Genomic DNA, 21,613 nt, shown 5'->3' on the forward strand with positions numbered 1-21,613 from the left:
CTTATGTGTTCTATAATTAAGTTACCCAAAACTGAATAAATGCTTTAAAACTTATTTGTACATACAATAGTGGAAAGTGTTAAATCCAAAGAAGCTACACACCAAAAAAAAATACAACACGGAAAGTTAAGTTAGAAACTTTGTCTGGAAAGTTTTATTAAGGATTATAACTTTATTGTTTTTGTATTACAATAATCTATAACTGTAAGGCTCGTATAAAATGTCTTTGTTCAATTAGCATATAGTTCCAAAGAGAAATTTGAATAAAGCGAATATGAAACAAATTTCGTTAAGTTCTGTCTAATACAATCATATGCATTAATTAATTAATATTTAGCCAACAAAAGGAGAACAAAACTTTTGAACGTCGAGTTATCTACGATACATACTAAACTGAACAGAATTCCGGGATTTGTATGTTAAAATCTCGTTGGACTGCTTATTATAACAAGTCAATACGAAATACAATGTATAATTTAGAGCTTTGGCATGAGTTATTATACCAATTATTCTAATTTACATCTAAATGCTTGTATAACATGTGACGTTATATTTTTATTTAAAATATCTGCTATACGTAATTAAGATAATTTTTTAAATGAATCATGAATGACACCCCTAAGATTCCTAATGCTATGTTTTTAAAAATAGGTGATAGGTGATTTAATGCGATATCGTCGTCATCATACAGACTACATAGCTGTCAACGACATAACCTTCAAATATTCTTTCGATTTTTAAGTCCTATAAGCATCAACCCAATATTTGTAGGCAAATTCTATCATATTTCTTTAAATAGGAAAAAAGTACAGAAGAAATTTATTGATACTTTTTGGAAACACATGGTACAACAAGCTACAAGGAATGGTTTAAAGTAAAAGCTTTAACTGTCTCTCAATTTGGTATCCGGGGCAAAAGCTTTATAGAAGATGCGAAATTGTTCAAGCCGAGTTAAGTCATCACAGAAGATGTTTTTAAATATAAACGGATACATTTCAATCAAATATTGAACCCAAACTGTTATTATAAAAATAAAGTTGTGACTAATTTACTTTGAAACATAAACATTCGGATATATGTTACAAAAACCATGAAAATCCTATTTTGACTAGAATACATTGTACCATTTTCCCTGAATAAAACGTCAAATCGTCAAAACTTCCTTGCGCACCTTATAAATATCCACCGCTTGTTTAAAATAAATTCTAAATGCACTGTTATTAAATAGACTTTGGAAGAACTCAACTATTTGTAACTGTTTAAAAGCAATGTAGTTTATATTTCAAGACCACTCAAATACTTAAAAACTTAGTCGAGTTTCAGCTCCGAAGTCCGAACAATTTTTGTATGATTTTCCAGTTAGGTTTTACATTCTGAAAGCAATTCAGTTTAGTAAATTGAAGTATCAGAGCATAAACTGAAATAGCTGGATCCAGTAATAACAGTAAAAGAAAATTAGTGAGTGAACGATATCAATAAAAACTACTAAAACGTCTCACCATAACAGTTAGATTTGAAAGTAGAGTCACTGCAGGAACAATTCCATTTTGTTTTGTGTATTCAATTTTTGTTTTAAACCTAAACATACGCTTATAGTATTGTTACAGCTATTATTTAATAACACAAACAGTTACGATGAATTTTTTATAATATATTCGTGAAATGCTCTTAAATTTAACCTATAACCATTTTTGATGACAAATTAAAGTAGTAATAGAGTTTCCTTCAAAAGAGACCAACGCATTTATGCATTTTTATAGAACAACAGTCTTATTAGTCTTATTATTTTCAGAGAAGAAGAGTTTTGTTCTTTCTTCATTCCAACATCTAAAATATTCTGTACTAACATAGTCACGTTCATAATCAATATTTCAGATATTGGGGGAAGTGGTAAATATGTTAAATATGTGTAAGGCACTCCGCTATTCTTACCTTTCTTTTTCGCTTATCTATATTTACTTTGCCATTAAAATTGCTTTTTTTAATATATTCTTCATCATCCTCGATGTTCACATCCTTCCTTCCATGCATTATCAATCTTTCTCTCTCTTCTTTTGATTTATTTCTTATTTAGAACTAAATTTGGATCTGTTTACTAATATATCTTATTTCTTTCAAATTAATAGGTTTATTTTAATTTATCGTGATCAGTTATCTATTTTTAACATTGTTCATTTCATTACACAAATGTTATCCCTCGATTTTCTGGTATTTTTCACCTGTATATTTAAGTCTTTCATAAAATTCTGAATATTATCGTTCAATTTATCCTCATTTGACAGTCAATCTTTGAACAACTACATTGCATCTAATCTTCACATCTACTCTTCATCCATATAATCTAACTCTATTCCTCTCTTAATTCGTACACACTAAATATAAAGCACATTACAATAACACTGTATATAAAGCAAATGGTTAGTTTAAACATTGTTTCCAGAACAATATGTAAGTTTTAAATAATTTTTCTCCATTGTTTTAAATTTATTAAGGTACTGTACATGTCATCAAACGCTTTGATTATGAATTATTAAAATAATAAAAAAATTATGTTTTAATAAGTGAAATTTAGTTTCAATAAAACTTAAGCGAAAAATTCTACGTAAGTTTCTGTAAAATTTAATCATAAAAAACAAAAGTAAGTTTGGAACCTCAGAATTAATTATTAAAGGAATAAAGTCAATTAAATCTGTCATTAGCGACTGAAACTAATGCAAAACTGGTAAGTAAAGAAAGGAAAATCTTAATTAATGGTTTTTATACAAATCAATTATCGAAGTAACCAGTTTTGCAAGCTAAAAATAGTATTGTCTGGAGGTCTGGATGGAGAGTTTTACATTTACATCATCCAAAATAAAATTTGATTGCCGAATGGTCAGTTAAATTTTTACTATTACGAACATATTTCCATAAAATAACCTGCTTATTTACGATATTTTTATATATTTATATTTTTTAGTTTATGACTAAAACAGTCATTTTACTAAAGCAAAATCTTTCGAGACCTTTTTTACAGTTGCCGCGAAAATATCGAGGAGTATTCTCATATATTTTTACAACGCTCTAAAGGCTGTTTATATATACCATTTTAACAATTTGTTTAGTTTTACTTTAAACGTTAAGGTTTATACGCCTATTTCTTCTTTCGTACACTGTCATAGGTGAGCAAGTTTCTTTTTCGCATTTTATCTTTTTCCTGCTATATCGATAAAAATAATAGCAGCGTTAAAACTTTTCAGTAAAAATAAAAATATTCTTTTATTTCGCATCAATATTTCTCATAAATTTATTTTATATTTTATACAGGCTTTCTATAAAACTGTTTTAATAAATCTCTTACCGTCTTTAATAGAAAGCTTTTAACGCTGTCCATAAATATATTTTTAAAGTGATAAAACTTGAATTTGTAGTTTTTGGTTCGTAATTATATAATTGGTTCACTCTAACTCCTTTCTCTGTCACTCCTTCGAAGGAACAAGACCTTCATTATTCTGATCTGCCATGGCACCACACACTGTTAATCTACTTACTATTTATATTGTTCTCTACTATTGTAACCAAAATATAGTAAGACACAAAACAATTCACTCTATTTGGCCACATTGCCAACAAGAAATATTATTTGAGTGTTGTTTCATATATCTTGGTCATTTTATCACTACAGTGCTGTTTCACACTTCAAAACCCTATCTCATATTATCATTATTCGCGAGGTTGTATGTTTAAGCCCAAACAAAACCAATTCCAAGGATATCGCATTGAGTCGGTTCATATAGCAATCGTTAATATAACTACTGAACCCACATGCTGTGTGAGTATGCGTTATGAATACAACGACTATAGGATTAATTTATATTGTTATTAATCTATGTTTTTTTAGATCAGTTTGTTCCTTGAGTCTATAAGGACCTTAGCAGTGACAGTTATGACAGCTTTATTTTAAAATATTTCTAAAGGTTTATTTTTACTTATTAATATATTAAAATATAAATAAGACAGACGTGGGTTTGACATTAGAAATACATTTTACACAATCCAGAAAAAGGAAGATGAACAGTAATAATAAAAGAAAATATTCATGATTTTGACGATATGACGCTTAAATTCGAATCAGAATATATCTAGACCAGAACTGTGAATATTATAACAACGCACCATCAAAGTAGTTAGTTTGTATATCCCATCTAAACACAGTATCAAATTTAAATGATATAAATGGTTTTTTAAACTCTGGGAACTCGAATTTGTTATAGGCACTGACAACAATGCTAAACGTACACATTTGGGATAGAGACCAATTACAACCTAGGGTAGAAAATTGTTAATGGCTATTCAGGCATATGGTTGTGATACTATTTCGACAGGTGAACCCACTAATTCAGATAATATCTCAGATCTGCTGGATTTATGCATACTTAAAAAAAGTAAATATATGCAAATTGAAGAAAATCCAGAACTGAAGTCAGACAATTCACTGATTCGGCTGACTTTAAATAAGTATATCATGTCAAAGTCGAATAATTGCTGTCTGGTTAATAGAAGAACCAATTGTGTAGGTTTTGTAGTAGCATTAGAAGCACCAACTTGGAAAACTGAATATAGACTGAAGAAGAACAGGATTTTGATGTGGAGAAGTATATTCAGCACTCAGCATGGTAAAATACTCCAGAAATTAGACGGTAATAACTACCCTAAATAAATCTTAGAGCTAGTAAAAGCATCTTGGCACAACTGATCAGGTTCTCATTACTGTACATCTACATCCCCGTACATTCAATGAAAATGTTCTTGCTAAATTTTCAGATGACACTGCAACATTAGCCATCAGAAATTCTCATTAACAAAGAATAAAGCACAAACCAGCAAGTAATCAATGGAAATACAGCCGAAAACCTTGGCATTAATATTAAAATGATGTTGAAGCCACATTTTAAGAAAAATTTGAAGAACTCAAGCTGTGGTACAGACAAATTTACTGGTTAGTGGGTAGATATTCAGCCCCCTCAGTATATAAAAGGTTTTTTACCAAGTATTGAAGCCACATAGTATTCAACTATGGGACTGTACCAGCCAAACCAATAGAAATATCATACAAAAATTCAAAAACAAGGTACCGCGAGGAATTCTTGAGGACCTGAAGGAGTATGCCAAGAAGACATGAATAGAGGCTGCATCAGGATCAATATTGAGGTTCTGAAGCTCTTAGATAAAGATGACTTACTCACATCATTAAAGAGAGTAAAACGGTTTGATCTAGTTCAGTGAAGTTATAAATAAACAACAACATTAGTTAAAAACAAACAGTGACATAAATTTAAACCCAAACTGTTTATCGTAGAATAAGTATTTTGTAATTTTAAAACCGTAGCAAATTAGGGAAAAACAAATAATTTTTAGTATTAAAAAAAATATTAATATAGGCCATGCTTTCTAAAATTATATTGATGTAACTTCATTAACATATCTGCCATTACTAGGAACTATAATTATTGTTTTAGTTCGTACTAGTTTTATTTTAACGACAATCATAAAACCGAACCATTATCGAAATATTTTCACACATTAACTTATTCTTTATAGTAACCACTTTATGAAGTCATAATAAAACGTAATTAGCGTTATAATATCAATCAGTAATGAGCATATAAAATAAATGGATTTTGTTAATGTCAGGCCGTTATAATGAAACACAACTTTGTCAAAAAACACATTTTTATAACCGATCTCTCCCTCCCAGTTTAATACAGACTGGGAATCGGTCTCATTTAAAATATAATTCCTTCAGTTCATTTACAAGCCCTCTCGGGTCATAAAAAATGTTAAAAAGTAAATTGCTATTAAAAATGTTAATATCTTAAACAGAATTAAGTCAAAAATTTTGGTCGATCGAAAATCCAGATCCAGAAAAAAATGTTCCGTTTCGTGTCATAAAACGTTATATTAACAATTGTTAATAAAAAATTATTATTTATAGGCTCTTTCTGAATTCATATTTTGTCAGATTTTGTGAAATTGCAAATTCGTAATGACCTAATCTAAGAGAAAATGGAAACTATTCAGCATCTGTACCAAAAATGGGAGCTGCAGCTACAAGAAAATTAATGAATATTCTTAAAAGCAGTAGATAAAATATAACGAAAAGGTTATAAATATAAAATAGTTTGGTTTCTCCAAAATAAAATTAAATATGAGATAAGAAATTAAATAGAATATTGTAAATGAATTTCCAAATTTCTAAGTTTGTTATGTCTATCTCAAAGAGACCGTAGAGCCTCACATCACCAGTCATAAGATATGAATGTGCGAACTGACAATGCTCGATCATTGGCCTATTCAACAGGACCTGCGTATACCTATTTGTAGATAATGTTATAGAAGCAAAAAAGTTTTGCTTAATAAACCACAATTTATTATAGCCCTCCAGCAAGCCCCGCTCCAGTTGAACAAGACTATCCATTTAAGTCGTAATAATGGAATATAGATCCTTATAATACGGAAAGCTAGGAATATATCTACCTCTGAGAGTGGCTTCTTTAGCTGCTTTCTCTGCTCTCTCATTACCGTCTATGCCCACATGACTGGGGACCCAAATAATTGATATTCTTCTTTTCCGTTCAACAAGTTTGTAATAGATGTTATAGATGCGACCGATAATGTTCATAATGGGTGTCTAAAAGTTGCATTTTCCAATTGCCAGATCGTTGTTAATTCTGCCGATTGTATGCATGAATGTTTATGAACCTTGTAAGTTTCTACTCCAGAGGATCCATAAACAGCTGCGCCTACTCCCTCGGACGATTTCGAACCATCCGTGTAAAAAACTTTATAGCTTGGATACAGCGATAGGAACAGGCCCTTGAAAATTCTAGGACCAAAATTATCCTTGCTGTGAATCGTTAGAGACCTATTTGTGGACAACAATGGAAACATTCATGATGGGAGAGTTGTGAAGCTGGAGACCTTAAGTTTATCTATATTAAGGTTGATCATGTCCATAATCTTAAAGAACTGGTCTTTGAAAGATCGTGTCCTACATGACGGTGTAATGGGTCTCTTAATGGACAGATTTATTATTTTGTTGGTTATTGGTATGGATCAGAATCTGTAGGCTACTCTAAGAATTACCTTGAATCGTCTATATTTAAGTGGCTCAATACCAGCAAGACATTGTAGACTAATAACTCGGCTAGATTTATACGCTCCAAGAGCCAATCTCAGGGCATGATTTTGAACTGCTTCAATCATTCGTAGATAGGATGTGCAAGAGGTGTTGTATAGAAAGATTCCGTAATCAAGTTTAGGACGCATTATAGTTTTATAAACATGTAGGATGGCATCTTGTTTGAGTCCGTTTTTGCGATAAGCAATAAATTTAAGTATGTTTAAGTCTCTACTACATCTCTGTCTCAAATTGTATATATGCTCCTTCCAAGTAAATGTTTGATCTAAGTAAACACCAACAAACTTTGCACTCTGTTTAACAGGAATTCATTGGTTAACCATAGTCAAGGAATGAAGCCTAGTACAATGTCGTTTTCTGCAAAAATGCACTATTGACGATTAGTAGGGGATATTGTGAATCCAGTTGCCCGAGTCTACTGAGCAAGTCCATTCAAATAAATTTGCATTATCTCAGAAGCTTCCCTGGGACCCAAAGAAGAGCAAAATGCCATGATGTCATCTGCAAAGAGCCGCAAATATATATTGGCATTGGGAATATCAAATATAGTAGAGTATATTGCTATGATAAGAGTAGGGCTAAGAACCGAACTCCGAGGAAATCCATTCTTAAGAGGACAAACAGCTGAATAATGCCGGTGAATTCGTAAACGAAATTGGTGAGCATGCAAGAATCTGGAGATATACAACAATGTATTGCTCCGGACGCCCCAAGAATGTAGTTGTGTAACAATTAATTTCCTCCAAACAAGGTTAAAGGCGCTATTAATGTCCAAAAAGGCAACGATCGTATGTTTCCCCGACTGACAGTTTCCAATTCTATTAAAGGTTCAGTTGTGGATCTGCCAGGTGAAAAGCCATACTGATTGACCGAAATCAACCTTTTAGAGTGTAAAAGCCAATTCAGTCTTTCGCTAAACATCCGTTCTAAAATTTTAGATAGATGGTCCGGAATTATTAATGGAATAGTAATGCTTTGTCTCCATCTAGAAGGAAAAGAATGCTTAACCCACATGTCGTTGAAAATCGTGAGCAAGTATTGAATGGCAGGGGCAGGAAGATTTCTTAAAAGAGGAATTGTTATACGATCCGTACCGGGAGCACATGAATGGCATTTAGAGAGCGACCTCTTTAAAAAAGTAAACCAAATGATTTGTTGATAGGTAAGTCTTAGATCTTGTTAAAAGATATATTAGGCAGTGGAGCTCTGAATAAATATTCTAGTGACAATTGTAACAATATATAGAACTTTTAAACCGTATATTACGTTAATATACACTTAAAACATGGAGAAATAGTTAATACTGATCACTACCGATAACAAGTGATTAATTTCGACGAAAAACGTCCACAATACGCTCAAAAACATGATAGGGTAAGCACGACAACGACATGTCATACAGCAATACCATCAAAGAACTCTTAAAATCACTTAAATATTAAGTTTCATAGCACCCGCCGTACTCTACAGATCTGGCTCCATCAGACTACTACCATTGCGCCTAGATGGGGCACGCGCTTGCAGAGAATCACTTCCTCCTTTCGAAGAAGAGTTGTTTAAGGTTTTGTTAACTTATTTCTGATACAAATTTGAATGTTACCAAAAAATATTTATGGTACAATACAGTAAAAGTGAGAATTAAATTAAATTAACATATAATAACAGAAAATTCACCGGTGAATTTTAATGCCAGATTTTTTGGCACCATAATATAAATAAATTTGTATATCTTCATTTCTGGAGCATAGTGAAATGCTGCTCGTTCCTGGATCACAGGAGCTGTGTCTGCGGAATATCTCAACTTCATTGTATGGCGATCGCTGTTATTATGTTTGATATTCATGAACTCGTTGCATTCTAAGCCTATTTACTTCAATTTCAGGCTCTCGAACGCAATTATGACATAACAATACGACTATTATCATTTTTAATCTCTCATTGGGCATCAATGCTGTTGAGCACATGAGATAGCTCGTTACACATAGGACTGATTTGTTTAAACTATTTTCCTCACAATTATTTCATATTTTCTCACCATACAAACCTTTCCTGGACTTCCACCAATATTTTAAAGCCAAAATTAGTTAAATCGTTCCAGCTATTCCTGAATTTTAACGAAACTAATAAGCAACAATCCGTTTTTATCGGTAGAGATGACATATTTTAGTATTTTAATAAGTAATTTCCTTAACCAACATAGTATAAAATACGTAATAAAGCAGAACTGCCGTAACAAATAATACATAGCAATATATTCTTATTAAATGAACGCAAACAATAACCAAATGATTTCAAATGCACCGCCAATTTAACGCCACTAACAAATAATATATTTTGGGAGCCAATAAGTTATTTTCGAATTACACAACAACTAAAACCAATTCAGCGTCGCTATTAAATGCTAATCGATATTTTTGTTCGCGATTGATCATTTATATCGCACAATCTCGACTGGATATCCACAACCAGTTAAAATAATTACTTCTACATCTGACACAAACCGTAACTGAGCGAATTTGAAAAGCTGAACTACATGACTTGGGAATTATAAATCACAATGAACAAAAAAACCACTCATCCTTATTAAGAGTTCTGTGCTACTGGTGGTTCCTTCATATTGAAAGTATTCCTTTCTGATTTAGAGAAAAGGAATTTTGAACTTTCTTTTATGCTCTAATGGAACTTTGGACGAACTTTTAATTCTTTAATAAAAAAAGTTTTCAAACCTAGAAAGTAAATGTAATCCAGAGCTTATATATAAGCAGCAAATTTAATTGCATAAAATAGCATGTACAGGAAAAAATCTTATTAATTTCTTTAACTAAAAATGGTAACAAACTATTGCAGTTATTTGTTTTAAAAAAATATCGCAGATACTAAGGTTTATTGAAATTATTTTGATATATTGATATATTGGTGAAAATCCGATGTAGAAATATAAACAACTGTTAAACAACCCAATCTAAATATTAAATTCAGTGACTTTGGCATTACTTGGGATAAAATAACAATTTTCTAATTAGTATTATAGAGTTATTCAGTATAGACACTATAGACACTAAGCATGAAATACCCAAAATTATGTTTTAACATTAATTTTGTTTGATCTGAAAAAATCTACTGCTACTAAAGCCCATCAAACACTTTTAAAATATTATAATGTTACTAGTTCCAGCAGTTTAAAGTGATGATTTTGATGCCAATGACAGACAACGGCCTGGAAAGACAAAAACGTTCGAAGACAATTAATTGCTTGCTGTTAATTGGACGAAAATCCAACTCAAACTCTCAAAGAATTTTCAGACAAGTATTGTTTTATTAGAATTTTATGAACTAATTTTTTTCGGATTTATCTGCGTTGGGAAAGATACAAAACCAAGGAACATGGACGGGTAGTACACGGTTTAATTAAACATACTATTTGGAACCATTTGGAGGTCAAAAGGAACAGTTTTCTACGAGCCATTAGAGCTAACGGCGAAAAACGAAGCTACTACGATAGTCCCAAACTCAAGAAGATATGGGTTGGCCTAGGATAGTCAGTTACGTTAATACGTTATAATAATAGCCATATCAACGTTAAATGAATAAATCGTACCACATATTATTACAATAAATACCAGAAATACAGAGTAAGAAGCGCAAAGTTGCAAGAGTATGAAAGCTACACTATTACAGCTCGTATGAGAAGTTCTGCTTCAACTATCATACTCACTAGACATAGCGCCTTCTGATTACCACTTATTCAAATTGACGGAAAATGACTTTGATGGCACACGATTTCGAATTGCCAAATAAAATATATTGCTGTCAAATCTATATCGTTCTTTCGACGCGTACGGACCATGTTGTTAGGAAGATGGGAAAATGTTACCGGATATTATCAATAAAAGCCCTTTTAAAGGCAAAAAATGAACATAATATATGCAAGCACCTAATGCCCTTTTAAGAATATTGAGCAGTATATATGAAGAACTGCAGCAGGAAGCTAAAATGTATATACATATGTGTTACAGATGGCAAAAGTATTTCCCATTGCACCTTCGCCATTTTCCGGAAACAAAAATGTTTACATATTGTTCTTTCTATACAATGTTACCGATAAAACAAATGTATAATTTAATGACAGAATTTAAATAATATTGTTCAGCTTGTAAGCAAAAACATAAAAGAAAACTACAGGTTGAAACTAGTGTTGGGAACTATCGACTGAAATCGACTGTTTAGTAATTGACTACCTTTTACTATCGACTGTTTCAGTCGCTATTTTTGGTTCCATTGATTTTACTACTTTTTCAAGTGACTGCCTTCAGTCGCTATTTTCGGTGCGACTGATTTTGTTACTATTTACTATCGACTGTTTCAGTCGTATACTTTTAGTTACTATATTTGGTTCTATTAGTTTCATTTGACTGATTTTTAACGTCCTGGTTCTGTCGTACTAGCTACCTTGACAAAAATGTACCCAATTTATGCTTACAGATTTATATGTAATATATATAGTTCTATGATTTTTTTTGGTAGTTCGTTTGTAAATAACAATATACTGTATATTAATATAGCAGCATTTTGGAACGATATTTTTAAGATTTTTAATGTAATAGGGTAAAAAGATTAAAATTATGAATGATAAATAGTAAAATACTTTTAACAGTTTTTATGGCAATAATAGGTAATATTTCGAATACTCTTTCGATTTTTGTTAACAAATATTTCAGTTCAATAATAAATAAAGCATTTACTTTATTTCAAAAATCTCTAGAAGTTATTGTGCGATCAGTTTTAATTATGTTATGAATTAGTGTTTTTTCTATGATTGGGTATATGTTTAATTTTTAATTTTTAGGTTTTGTTTAAGTTCTATTGTATTGTCTATATTTATTATTGTATATTATTTGAAAATAGCAATTAATATATTAAAATATGATAAAACATTTGTGGGGTATTCCTTTTGACAGATTCACAGAACATTCAAATATAATAGTAATTCTACTTTACTTCCTTTAAAATGACATTATTCATTGCAAGTTAATAATTAGTAATTACTATTTTCTGTCGCTAGTTTTTTGACTATCGACTGTTTCGACTGTTTTCAGTCGATAGTTCCCAACGCTAGTTGAAACCGAACTTTCGATATGCTTTTAAGGAGTTTTTATGATTTTATCGGAATTCGTCTGGGTTATAAATTAAGTTATGAGAACGGGACGACATTTATAAGAAAAACAATGGCGCTAGACAATTTTCGGGCTTTTTAGTTAATTTTACTTGCTCTGTCAAAACGGTTCGCCGAAAAGCATTTTTCGTTATTAATCATAGTAATTTTTGAAAGCGTTTCAAAGTGCGGCCGATCACGCTATTTACCAACACAGATACGAAACGCGATTCTGCCGACCAAATTGAAACTCAGTGACGTTCTTCCATTTCCAAATTAGAACTCCATAAAATTCCGAGAATGTATTGAGTTTTTTTTTTCTATTAAGTCTCCTTAATTACGCTGTATTTAACTAAAATTTTTAGAAACCTACGGCATTAAATGCTAAAAAGTTTGTTTGTTGTTCAATATAGATATATTTTTATTTTGTTCCAGATATCCAGCCAAAAACCGAGTACTACAAGACATATGCCAAAAATAATTTTACATTCAGATGTCCAGGCGCTAATGAGAACACCTTAGTCGAATACTTAGAATGGCACTCCGAGTCCAAACACAAGAAAGTGCTGGAATTCCAGAAAGATGCAGGCATTACTTATTACAACGAATGGAAAGACCGCGTTACAATGGATAAAGATTATGGCTTAATATTTCATAATGTCACCTCAGCTGATAGCGGAGACTATATATGTCTAATAAATCATCGTCTTTTACCTGATGTTATGCTACGTTTTACTGTCATCGGTATGTATCCAAATTAATTCTTATAAAAAACTTAAAGTTTCACTAAATATTTATATATATTAATTGTTTTTATTAAATACTGATAGATACAGTCTATTCAAATTTTTTTTAGTAATGCGTCGTGGATATTTATGAGGTCGAAACTTTACAATGTTGCCGCATCAACTCTGAGTTTTAATTCAGTTTGGCTTTGACATACAAAAAAAATCAAATCTAAATAAAATAATTGAACAAAAGTTATCAAATATAATTTATTTTAACATTATAATAGATCTAATACATATCTTATAGAAGGACTTAAAACTACAATTAAGAATATAGGTGTAATAGCTTGTAGGTTAGATTTGTTTAGTTTACATTGAACTCTTTTCCACACTATCCATGAGGTAGAGTTTCTAGGGGCGTTTTTTTATGTAGTGGTATCCCCCTGGAGAGCATATTTAGTTTATTCGTTTAGTTCTTGTTTCCTTCAATGGTGTGTTTACTTGTCAAGTCATCTTGGTATCACTGTATATTTTATTTCTTCTGCTACTACCTGTGTACACCATTCTTGATAAAATTAATCACTGAATTATGTCTAATGTATTTACAATATCTACAAAACAGTTAGTATTCATTCTCTCTACATACGTTCTAACTTAATACTCATGTTTAATTTTGAACTCTTACAATCGTATATGTGCACACAAATATTTCACGTCCTACAATACCATTTTCCACAGTTATATTCAATTAATTATTTGCATACTTTTAGTTGTTTCCACTCTCATCACTCTGCCTCAGGAATTTCCAGTATTATCACATATCCTGAAAGTTTCCTTCAGTCACTTTCACTTTACGAGTCACTGTCCAATTCAATCACTAAACTGTTAATTTCTAATCTGTCTAAAAGATGTTCACGATTCCACCATTTATTAATTACTTCCTTTGTATGTCTTATCGAGTTCATCCAAACCGAAGGTGTTATGGTTGACAATGCTTCCTTCCACATATCCCAACAGTTTTTGTTGGAATATCTTTCTCAACCAATAATATACCAACATATGACCAACAAAACCCAATTGAATGCTATTCTAACTTTTATCCTTTGTCCACCAATTTTTATTGTCTTTGCACTTTCTTTCTTACTGTCTTGCCAAGAGTGCCACAATGAACCATTTTGAAATATTCAAGTTTCTTATATTATTTTATGCCTTTAATTGAATTCTTTTTAAGGTAATGTCTGGAAGTTCCATTAAACCTCTCCGAAGGGTATTTTTACACCATTTAAACCCTGTAAGAGTGTATGAAAGGATGTCTTACATTCCTCAGAAAGCTACATGTCCCTAGTTCTTTTATGTATACTTTCCAGAGAGACAACTAAAAACCATTTTCAATAAAATTGTAGGGACTTATATTATTTAATATCATCAATAATTACCTCACTAAGGGAATTTAAAAGCAAAAGGGGGCCTCCGTTATCTCGTCCCTTTTCGAAATAATCCACTAAATCGGAAATCAATTTGTGACCCTGAATATCTATTGTTTTCGGCATTTTCAAAAAAGTAATATGATACCGAGCGAGTTAAATTTTATAAAAATAAAGAGCTAAAATAATATTTGCCGGTTTATAAACTGTAATAATTATAATATTTATAATATTAATATGTAATTAATTCTAATATTTTAAATAATTTAGCGCACATCTGACAACCGGACGGCGACCAGCTGTCAGACGTATGCAAAATTCTTGAAGGCATTAGTGATAAGAGGTTTTAACTCTTACCTATAAATTATTGTGGCTGTATAATTAACTGTAGTTTTTAGATATAGTATAATGTTAGAATATATTATATTTATTAACATTTTTGTTCAATTATTTTATTTAGATTAGAATTTGTTTGTATGTCAAAGCCAAACGGAATTAAAACTCAGAGTTGATGCGGCAACATTGTAATATTTCGACGTCACAAATATGCACGACGCATTACTAAAAAAAAATTTAATAGACTATATATTAAATACGTTATAGGGGAAATATTAAATAAATGCATAATTTCTCACTATTTGTTCAACAGACAGGACAAATATATTTTCCAGAGAAAGCCTATTTATGGGAAAATTTACTTCATTATTATTTTATGAAGAAAGTTGTGACAGAAAAGTCACCCTGTTCTTGTAGGAGTTTATTGAGTATATCCTCTATCTGAAACTGCTTGTAAAGATTGGTTTTGACGCTACAAAGATGGTGATTTAGACGTGAAAATAAAGAATGTTTCTGGCCTGAAAGATGGGAAAACCTTATATCAACCAATTGACAAGATTTTGAATAATATATTCACTGAGACAAACACAAATTTTCAACAACAAAAAAACAGCGCAAAATCATGCATATATCTTTCTTTAACCGTAAAAAAAGGTATATGTTCATGTCTTCTTTATTTATAAAACACAAATAGTTTATCTTAATAAATCTTCAATCAAATATGACTCACTTATCACAGACTCTCTATAACATAACAAAATATTAAACGCAATGTATAAAATTTTAAAAATTAAATTACAAAACCGTCCATTTAGTATTGAAATATGCCAAAGTTCATTAAAAATATAGGAAATTTTCAAATATATCACAGTTTAATTATAAATGCGTACTTTATTTGAAATATTAGGAAATTTATTTATATTTTTACATGAGTTATTACTTTAAATAAATAATTATAATATGCTTTCGAAATTTAATAATGCCTCTTTTATTTATAGCAAAGTTTGAACTGCGAATACATATTCGATATAAAACATATATTGTATTTGTTTAAAATAATTTTGTTGATATTCATCTCATATATGTCACCATTTAGTTGATAATAGCAAATAGCTCATATTTAATTAACATAAGGTGTGTAATAGATACTGTGATTAATGGTAATAATATATCAGCTTGGTGACAGCGTCCGTAATAATTAATTCGGAATAATGAAGAAAAAAAACAACATGAAACAGCTTTACCTAGCGGAAGGAAACTTGTAAACTATAAAGTGCAGAAACGTTTATCTGACACGCATTCGTTAGTTTCCTATTCTATTAAGTTTGCGAAATAAGAACAACTAAAACTATATACTATCGTTAATATTGTTTAATTAATTTATATAATTATAATACAAAAGAATGTTTTAATGAAAATTTTATAATGAATTTTTCAATTAACGAATACATCAACCCAGGTAAGAAGGTTCATATAATCACATTAAATCAAACCAAAATTAATATAATAACACAAAAAGAATCGAAGTAATTTACTAAAAATTAAATGCAGAAGACCAGATCATAATAGCTAAAAGAAAATATGTTCTCGTAAATATGTTAAAGGAATTAATAAGGGAATAACAAAAATTGACAGAGAAAAAACAAAAATAAAGAGAAAAATAAAAAATAGAAAACAAGAGTTAGAAAAGACAGTTAAATAAGTTTAAATGTCCTGGTATTAAGGTTACATCTAACGAAGATTAAGAGGGAGATATAAAATATGAAATTATAAAAACAAATAAAGTATTTTAGGGAAAAAGGAATTAAAATAGCAAACATATAAAAAACAACAAGAATATATAAAATCACAATCAGATTAATAAAATATAGTGTAAAAAACAAGTTGAAAAAACCAAGACCCTTACTAGGACCAGAAAATGAATACCGAATAAAAATGGACAGTGCATTCGAAAAAAAAGTAAAAGTACATACAGGAAGAAAAATAAAACAATATAGCAGAGTAGCGAAAGCATATACTGAGAACTACTAAGAGAAGAAAGATCAGCAAAAATTATATATATAAGAAGCTCAAAGCCTGTATGTTATTTGTAGCCATTAAACTGGCGGTCAAGAAATTAAGTCTGACGTATTGAGCATAAGTACTAACATTCTTCGGAAGAATTTTGACAAAAGAACTACAATACTGCGACATATAAAATGCATATACACGAGAAATAATCAGTGGTACCGAACTAGTCAATTCCCAGTCAAACTGGAACCACCTAGAAGAAAGAAGATACAAGATACAAAACAGTACCCGATTCTTGATAACGGATATGAGTTTGTATGTCTGACTATTAAAATTAAAATTTAATTCATTTAAGCAGTTCTTCTATACACAATAGTAAATTACTGCAGTCATAAGAGAAGTACATCAGCAAGAAGATAACAATATAATAATAGAGAGAGAGGAGACTCAGATGGAGATGACTGCTGAATTGTAAATGAAAAATCTTATGAAAAAATGTTATGTATCCAACAACATGCATACCAAAAAAAAAGATGCATGCATTCTAAAAAAAATCTTAACTTCTGGAGTTTAATATTGTATAAATTGATGTTCGAGAATTTAAGTGTTTATAATGTTTAATTATTATCGAAATTACTTTATAAACTATTCCATATTTCATATTAACAGCACCCTTCAATAATAATTTAGATAAATATTACAGGAGAATCGTATATTTATCACGTACGCTCTATTTATATTAAAAAATAAACTTTTCGTTTATATTATTTTAATCATATTTGATAAAATATAAAATAACAGTGGAATTGTTTTAATACAACAGTAAATATTTAATAAATTATACCAATAATTGAGAACACAACAAAATATCGGTGCATTTTAATAGTTTTATGTATATTGTAAACATACCATAATACCTTTAATGGGTTTTTATAAATATTGTTACGCACTTAAAAACAAAAAACAATTTAACTCGGGCGATATATGACACCGCCATTTCAGCGTTTTTAAATGCCGAACATACACCATAATTTAAAAGTTACATTTTGCGTATTCTATTTCGATTCAATTACACCAAACGGTCTTTATTAATATTAATTGCGACGAATGGAAAAAGTAATCCACGTTTTTTTTGAAATCCTATTATGTTGAAAAAATGTCTATCGTTATAGTTTAACTTTTGTTTTTAAATAGTGGCGATGAACAAAGTATTGAAAGAGTAATAATGTTTCTCATAGCCAAACAAGATGATGTCTTATCACTGCTGCAAAGATGAAGCAATGCCGAAAAATGTTTAAATAATCTTTCAGTCACTACTGCTGCTGTATATTATACCAATTTTCTCAACAATGCGCAAAATAATCGCCTAATATCATCATAATTTATAACCTTCACAACCTAGATTATTTATATTTGGCAGTTACTAGCCGTATCAATATCGAAAAATCAAATGAAAATGCAGAGAATATAGAAACCATTAAAGATCACCTATATAATGACTTTTCAAATTGTCCGAAGCAATTTCCTTGTTGATCATTGTAAGAAATCGAAAAACTTATCCACAAAAATTATACTGTGTTATACGACTTTTCTAACATAAATAAGATTATGTTTTTAGAATATCTTATTTCATTATTAGAAACACTGTCTATTGATAGGGTTGTCCAGCACGTCACGTTCCATAGTAACAGTGTGAATACTATTTACGCTTAAAATCTGTATTAGTTCGCAATGGCAGCTAATGGAGATTAAGAGGGAGATACTAAACATGAAATTGTAAAAACAAATAAAATATTTTAGCGAAAAAGGAGATAAAATAGCAAACATATAAAAAACAACAAGAATATATAAATCATAATCAGATTAACAAAATATACTATAGAAAAAAACGAATTGAAAATACAACTACATTGTCTATTGATAGGGTTGTCTAGCACGTCACGTTCCATAGTAATAGTGTGAATACTAATTACGCTTAAAAGCTGTATTAATTCACAATGGCAGCTAATGGAGATTAAGAGGGAGATATTATATATGAAATTATAAAAACAAATAAAATATTTTATGAAAAAAGGAGATAAAATAGCAAACATATAAAAAACAACAAGAATATATAGAATCATAATCATATTAACAAAATATACTGTAGAAAAAAAACGAGTTGAAAATACTAAGAACCTTACTTCTGCCAAAAAATGAACACAGAAAAAATGAACAATGCACTCGAAAAATTAGTAAAAGTAAATAGAGTAAGAAAAATAAAACAATAAAGCAGAGTGGCGAAAGCATATACTGAGAAGTAACTAGAAACAAAATACAAATATAAGAACAAGATGAATAATAATAAGGCATAGAAAAAATGATGAACAAAGTATTGAAAGACTAATAATGTTTTCTGATAGCCAAACAAGATGATGTCTTATCACTATCACTGCTATAATAATGAAGCAATGCCGAAAAATGTTTAAATAATCGTTCAGTCACTACTGCTGCTGTATATTGTACCAATTTTTCGCAACAATGTGAAAAATAAATACAATAACCTAATATCATCATAGTTTATAACCTTCAATACCTAAATTATTTATATTTGGCATTTACTAGCCGTACCAATATCGAAAAATCAACTGAAAATGTAGAGAATATTGAAAACATTAAAGATTACATATATAATGACTCTTTAAATTGTCCGAAGCAATTTCCTTGTTGAGCATTGCAAGAAATCGAAGAACTTATTCCCAAAAATTACACTGTGAAATATGACTTTTCTAACAAAAATAAGAATACGTTTTTTGAATTTCTTATTTCATTGTTAGAAACACTGTCTATTGATAGGGTTGTCTAGCACGTCACGTTCCATAGTAATAGTGTGAATACTATTTACACTTGAAAGCTGTATTACTCCACAATGGCAGCCGATTCAGTGATTTTAAAAGAAACGTATGAAAATATGAATTTAATTTTAGACTTAATCAATTACCAAGAATACAACTGGAAAGTTTGTGCTAATTTAAAAGTTTTTGCTGTATTGCTTGGACTACAGGCAAGCTTCAAGAGATATTGTTATTTTCTCTATTTGTGGGACAGTAGAGACACTAAAAATCACTATGAAGTTAAAGATTGCCCAAAAAGAACTAAATTTGTTTGTGGTAATCCAAACGTTAAATAGGAACCTCTAATTACACAAGAAAATGATTCTTCCACACTTACATATAAAACTTGGTTTAATGAAAAATGTTGCCTAGGTCATGGATAAAAATAGTAAAAAAACGTTTGTATTTGAAAAGTGTTTTCTCTAAATTAAGTGATGCTCAATTAAAAGATATCATTTTTGTTGGCCCACGAATGAGAATGAATTCGAGGAAAATCTTACCGCGAAAGAGTTAACGGCTTGGTTATCCCTAAAGAAAGTAATTCTTGGATTTTTAGACAATCTTACTGATGATATACTGAAAATACCCAGCTTTTAGTGAATGACTTGTTACAAAAATTAAAAACAATGGGGTGCAGAATGTCTTTAAAAATATATTGTTTGCATTTCCATTTCGAATCACCCCTATCGAATTTCGATCTACGAATTGTTAGTGACGAACAAGGTGAACGTTTTCACCAGGATATAAAACAGATAGAAGAGCGTTATCGCTGAAGATGGAACGCTAAGAAGTTAGCAGATTACTGCTGGTTTGTAATGAAATGGATTTTACTGTTCATAACAGGAATATTAACTTTATATTCTGTCATTTTCTTTCAGAATATATAGCTCATTTTCTTAATTGAACACTTAAACCTGAACTATTTTGATTCGTTGCGTATTGCTAAATATATATTACTACTTTCTTTATAAAATTAATAAAATAAATGAATAAATATGATTAAAATTTTCATACTGTTTTTATTTATTTATAGTAGTTTAATTTATCATAACTTTAATATCGTACGTGTTACAAAAAATCCATTTAAGTTTTTGTGTTCAGCAGGTACAATTTGAGAAGAAGCCGTTTTATTTAATATTATAGATTTTAGTGTTGAAAAACCTATTATCTCGATTAAATCATAATAAACTATCTTAATTGTGAAAATGTTATTTTTAGGTATAAAATAAATTCCCTTCCAGAGAGAAAATAATTAATATAATGCACATTTCAACAGGAGACAATATATAATTAATAAAACTGTACACCAATGGTGAGAATTTTCATTTTTCAACATATACGTCAGGACTACTGCTGCTGTATATTGTACCAATTTTTCTCAACAATGCGAAAAATAAATACAATAACCTAATATCATGATAGTTTATAAACTTGAATACCTAAATTATTTATATTTGGCAGTTACTAACCGTACCAATACCGAAAAATCAACTGAAAACGTAGAGAATATTGAAAACAATAAAGATCATATATATAATGACTTTTTGTCCGAAGCATTTTCCTTGTTGAGCATTGTAAGAAATCGAAGAACTTATTCCAAAAAATTACACTGTGTGATACGACTTTTCTAACATGAATAAGAATACGTTTTTTGAATTTCTTATTCATTGTTAGAAAGACTGTCTATTGATAGGGTTGCCTAACATGTCACGTTCCATAGTAATAGTGTGAATACTATTTACACTTGAAAGCTGTATTACTCCACAATGGCAGGCGATTCAGTGATTTTAAAAGAAACGTATTAAAATATGAATTTAATTTTAGACTTAATCAAATACCAAGAATACAACTGGAATGTTCGTACTGATTTAAAAGTTTACTGTATTGCTTGGACTACAGGCAAGCTTCAA

At 30.0% G+C, this 21,613-nt stretch overlaps 1 protein-coding gene across 1 annotated transcript in view; it reads left to right on the forward strand.

The window, feature by feature from the left end:
• LOC143197508 (putative receptor-type tyrosine-protein phosphatase mosPTP-1) overlaps positions 1-21,613 on the forward strand; it is a 277,664-nt gene that overhangs the window by 28,916 nt on the left and 227,135 nt on the right. The window contains exon 2 of the mRNA XM_076406044.1: positions 12,768-13,076. Coding sequence (XP_076262159.1) covers positions 12,768-13,076 — 309 coding nt within the window. The remainder of the gene's footprint in view (positions 1-12,767; positions 13,077-21,613) is intronic.

Source organism: Rhynchophorus ferrugineus, unplaced genomic scaffold, assembly GCF_030347505.1.
Source record: "Rhynchophorus ferrugineus isolate W39M unplaced genomic scaffold, kcgeb_rfMv2 rfM5, whole genome shotgun sequence".
Lineage (NCBI taxonomy): Eukaryota > Metazoa > Arthropoda > Insecta > Coleoptera > Curculionidae > Rhynchophorus > Rhynchophorus ferrugineus.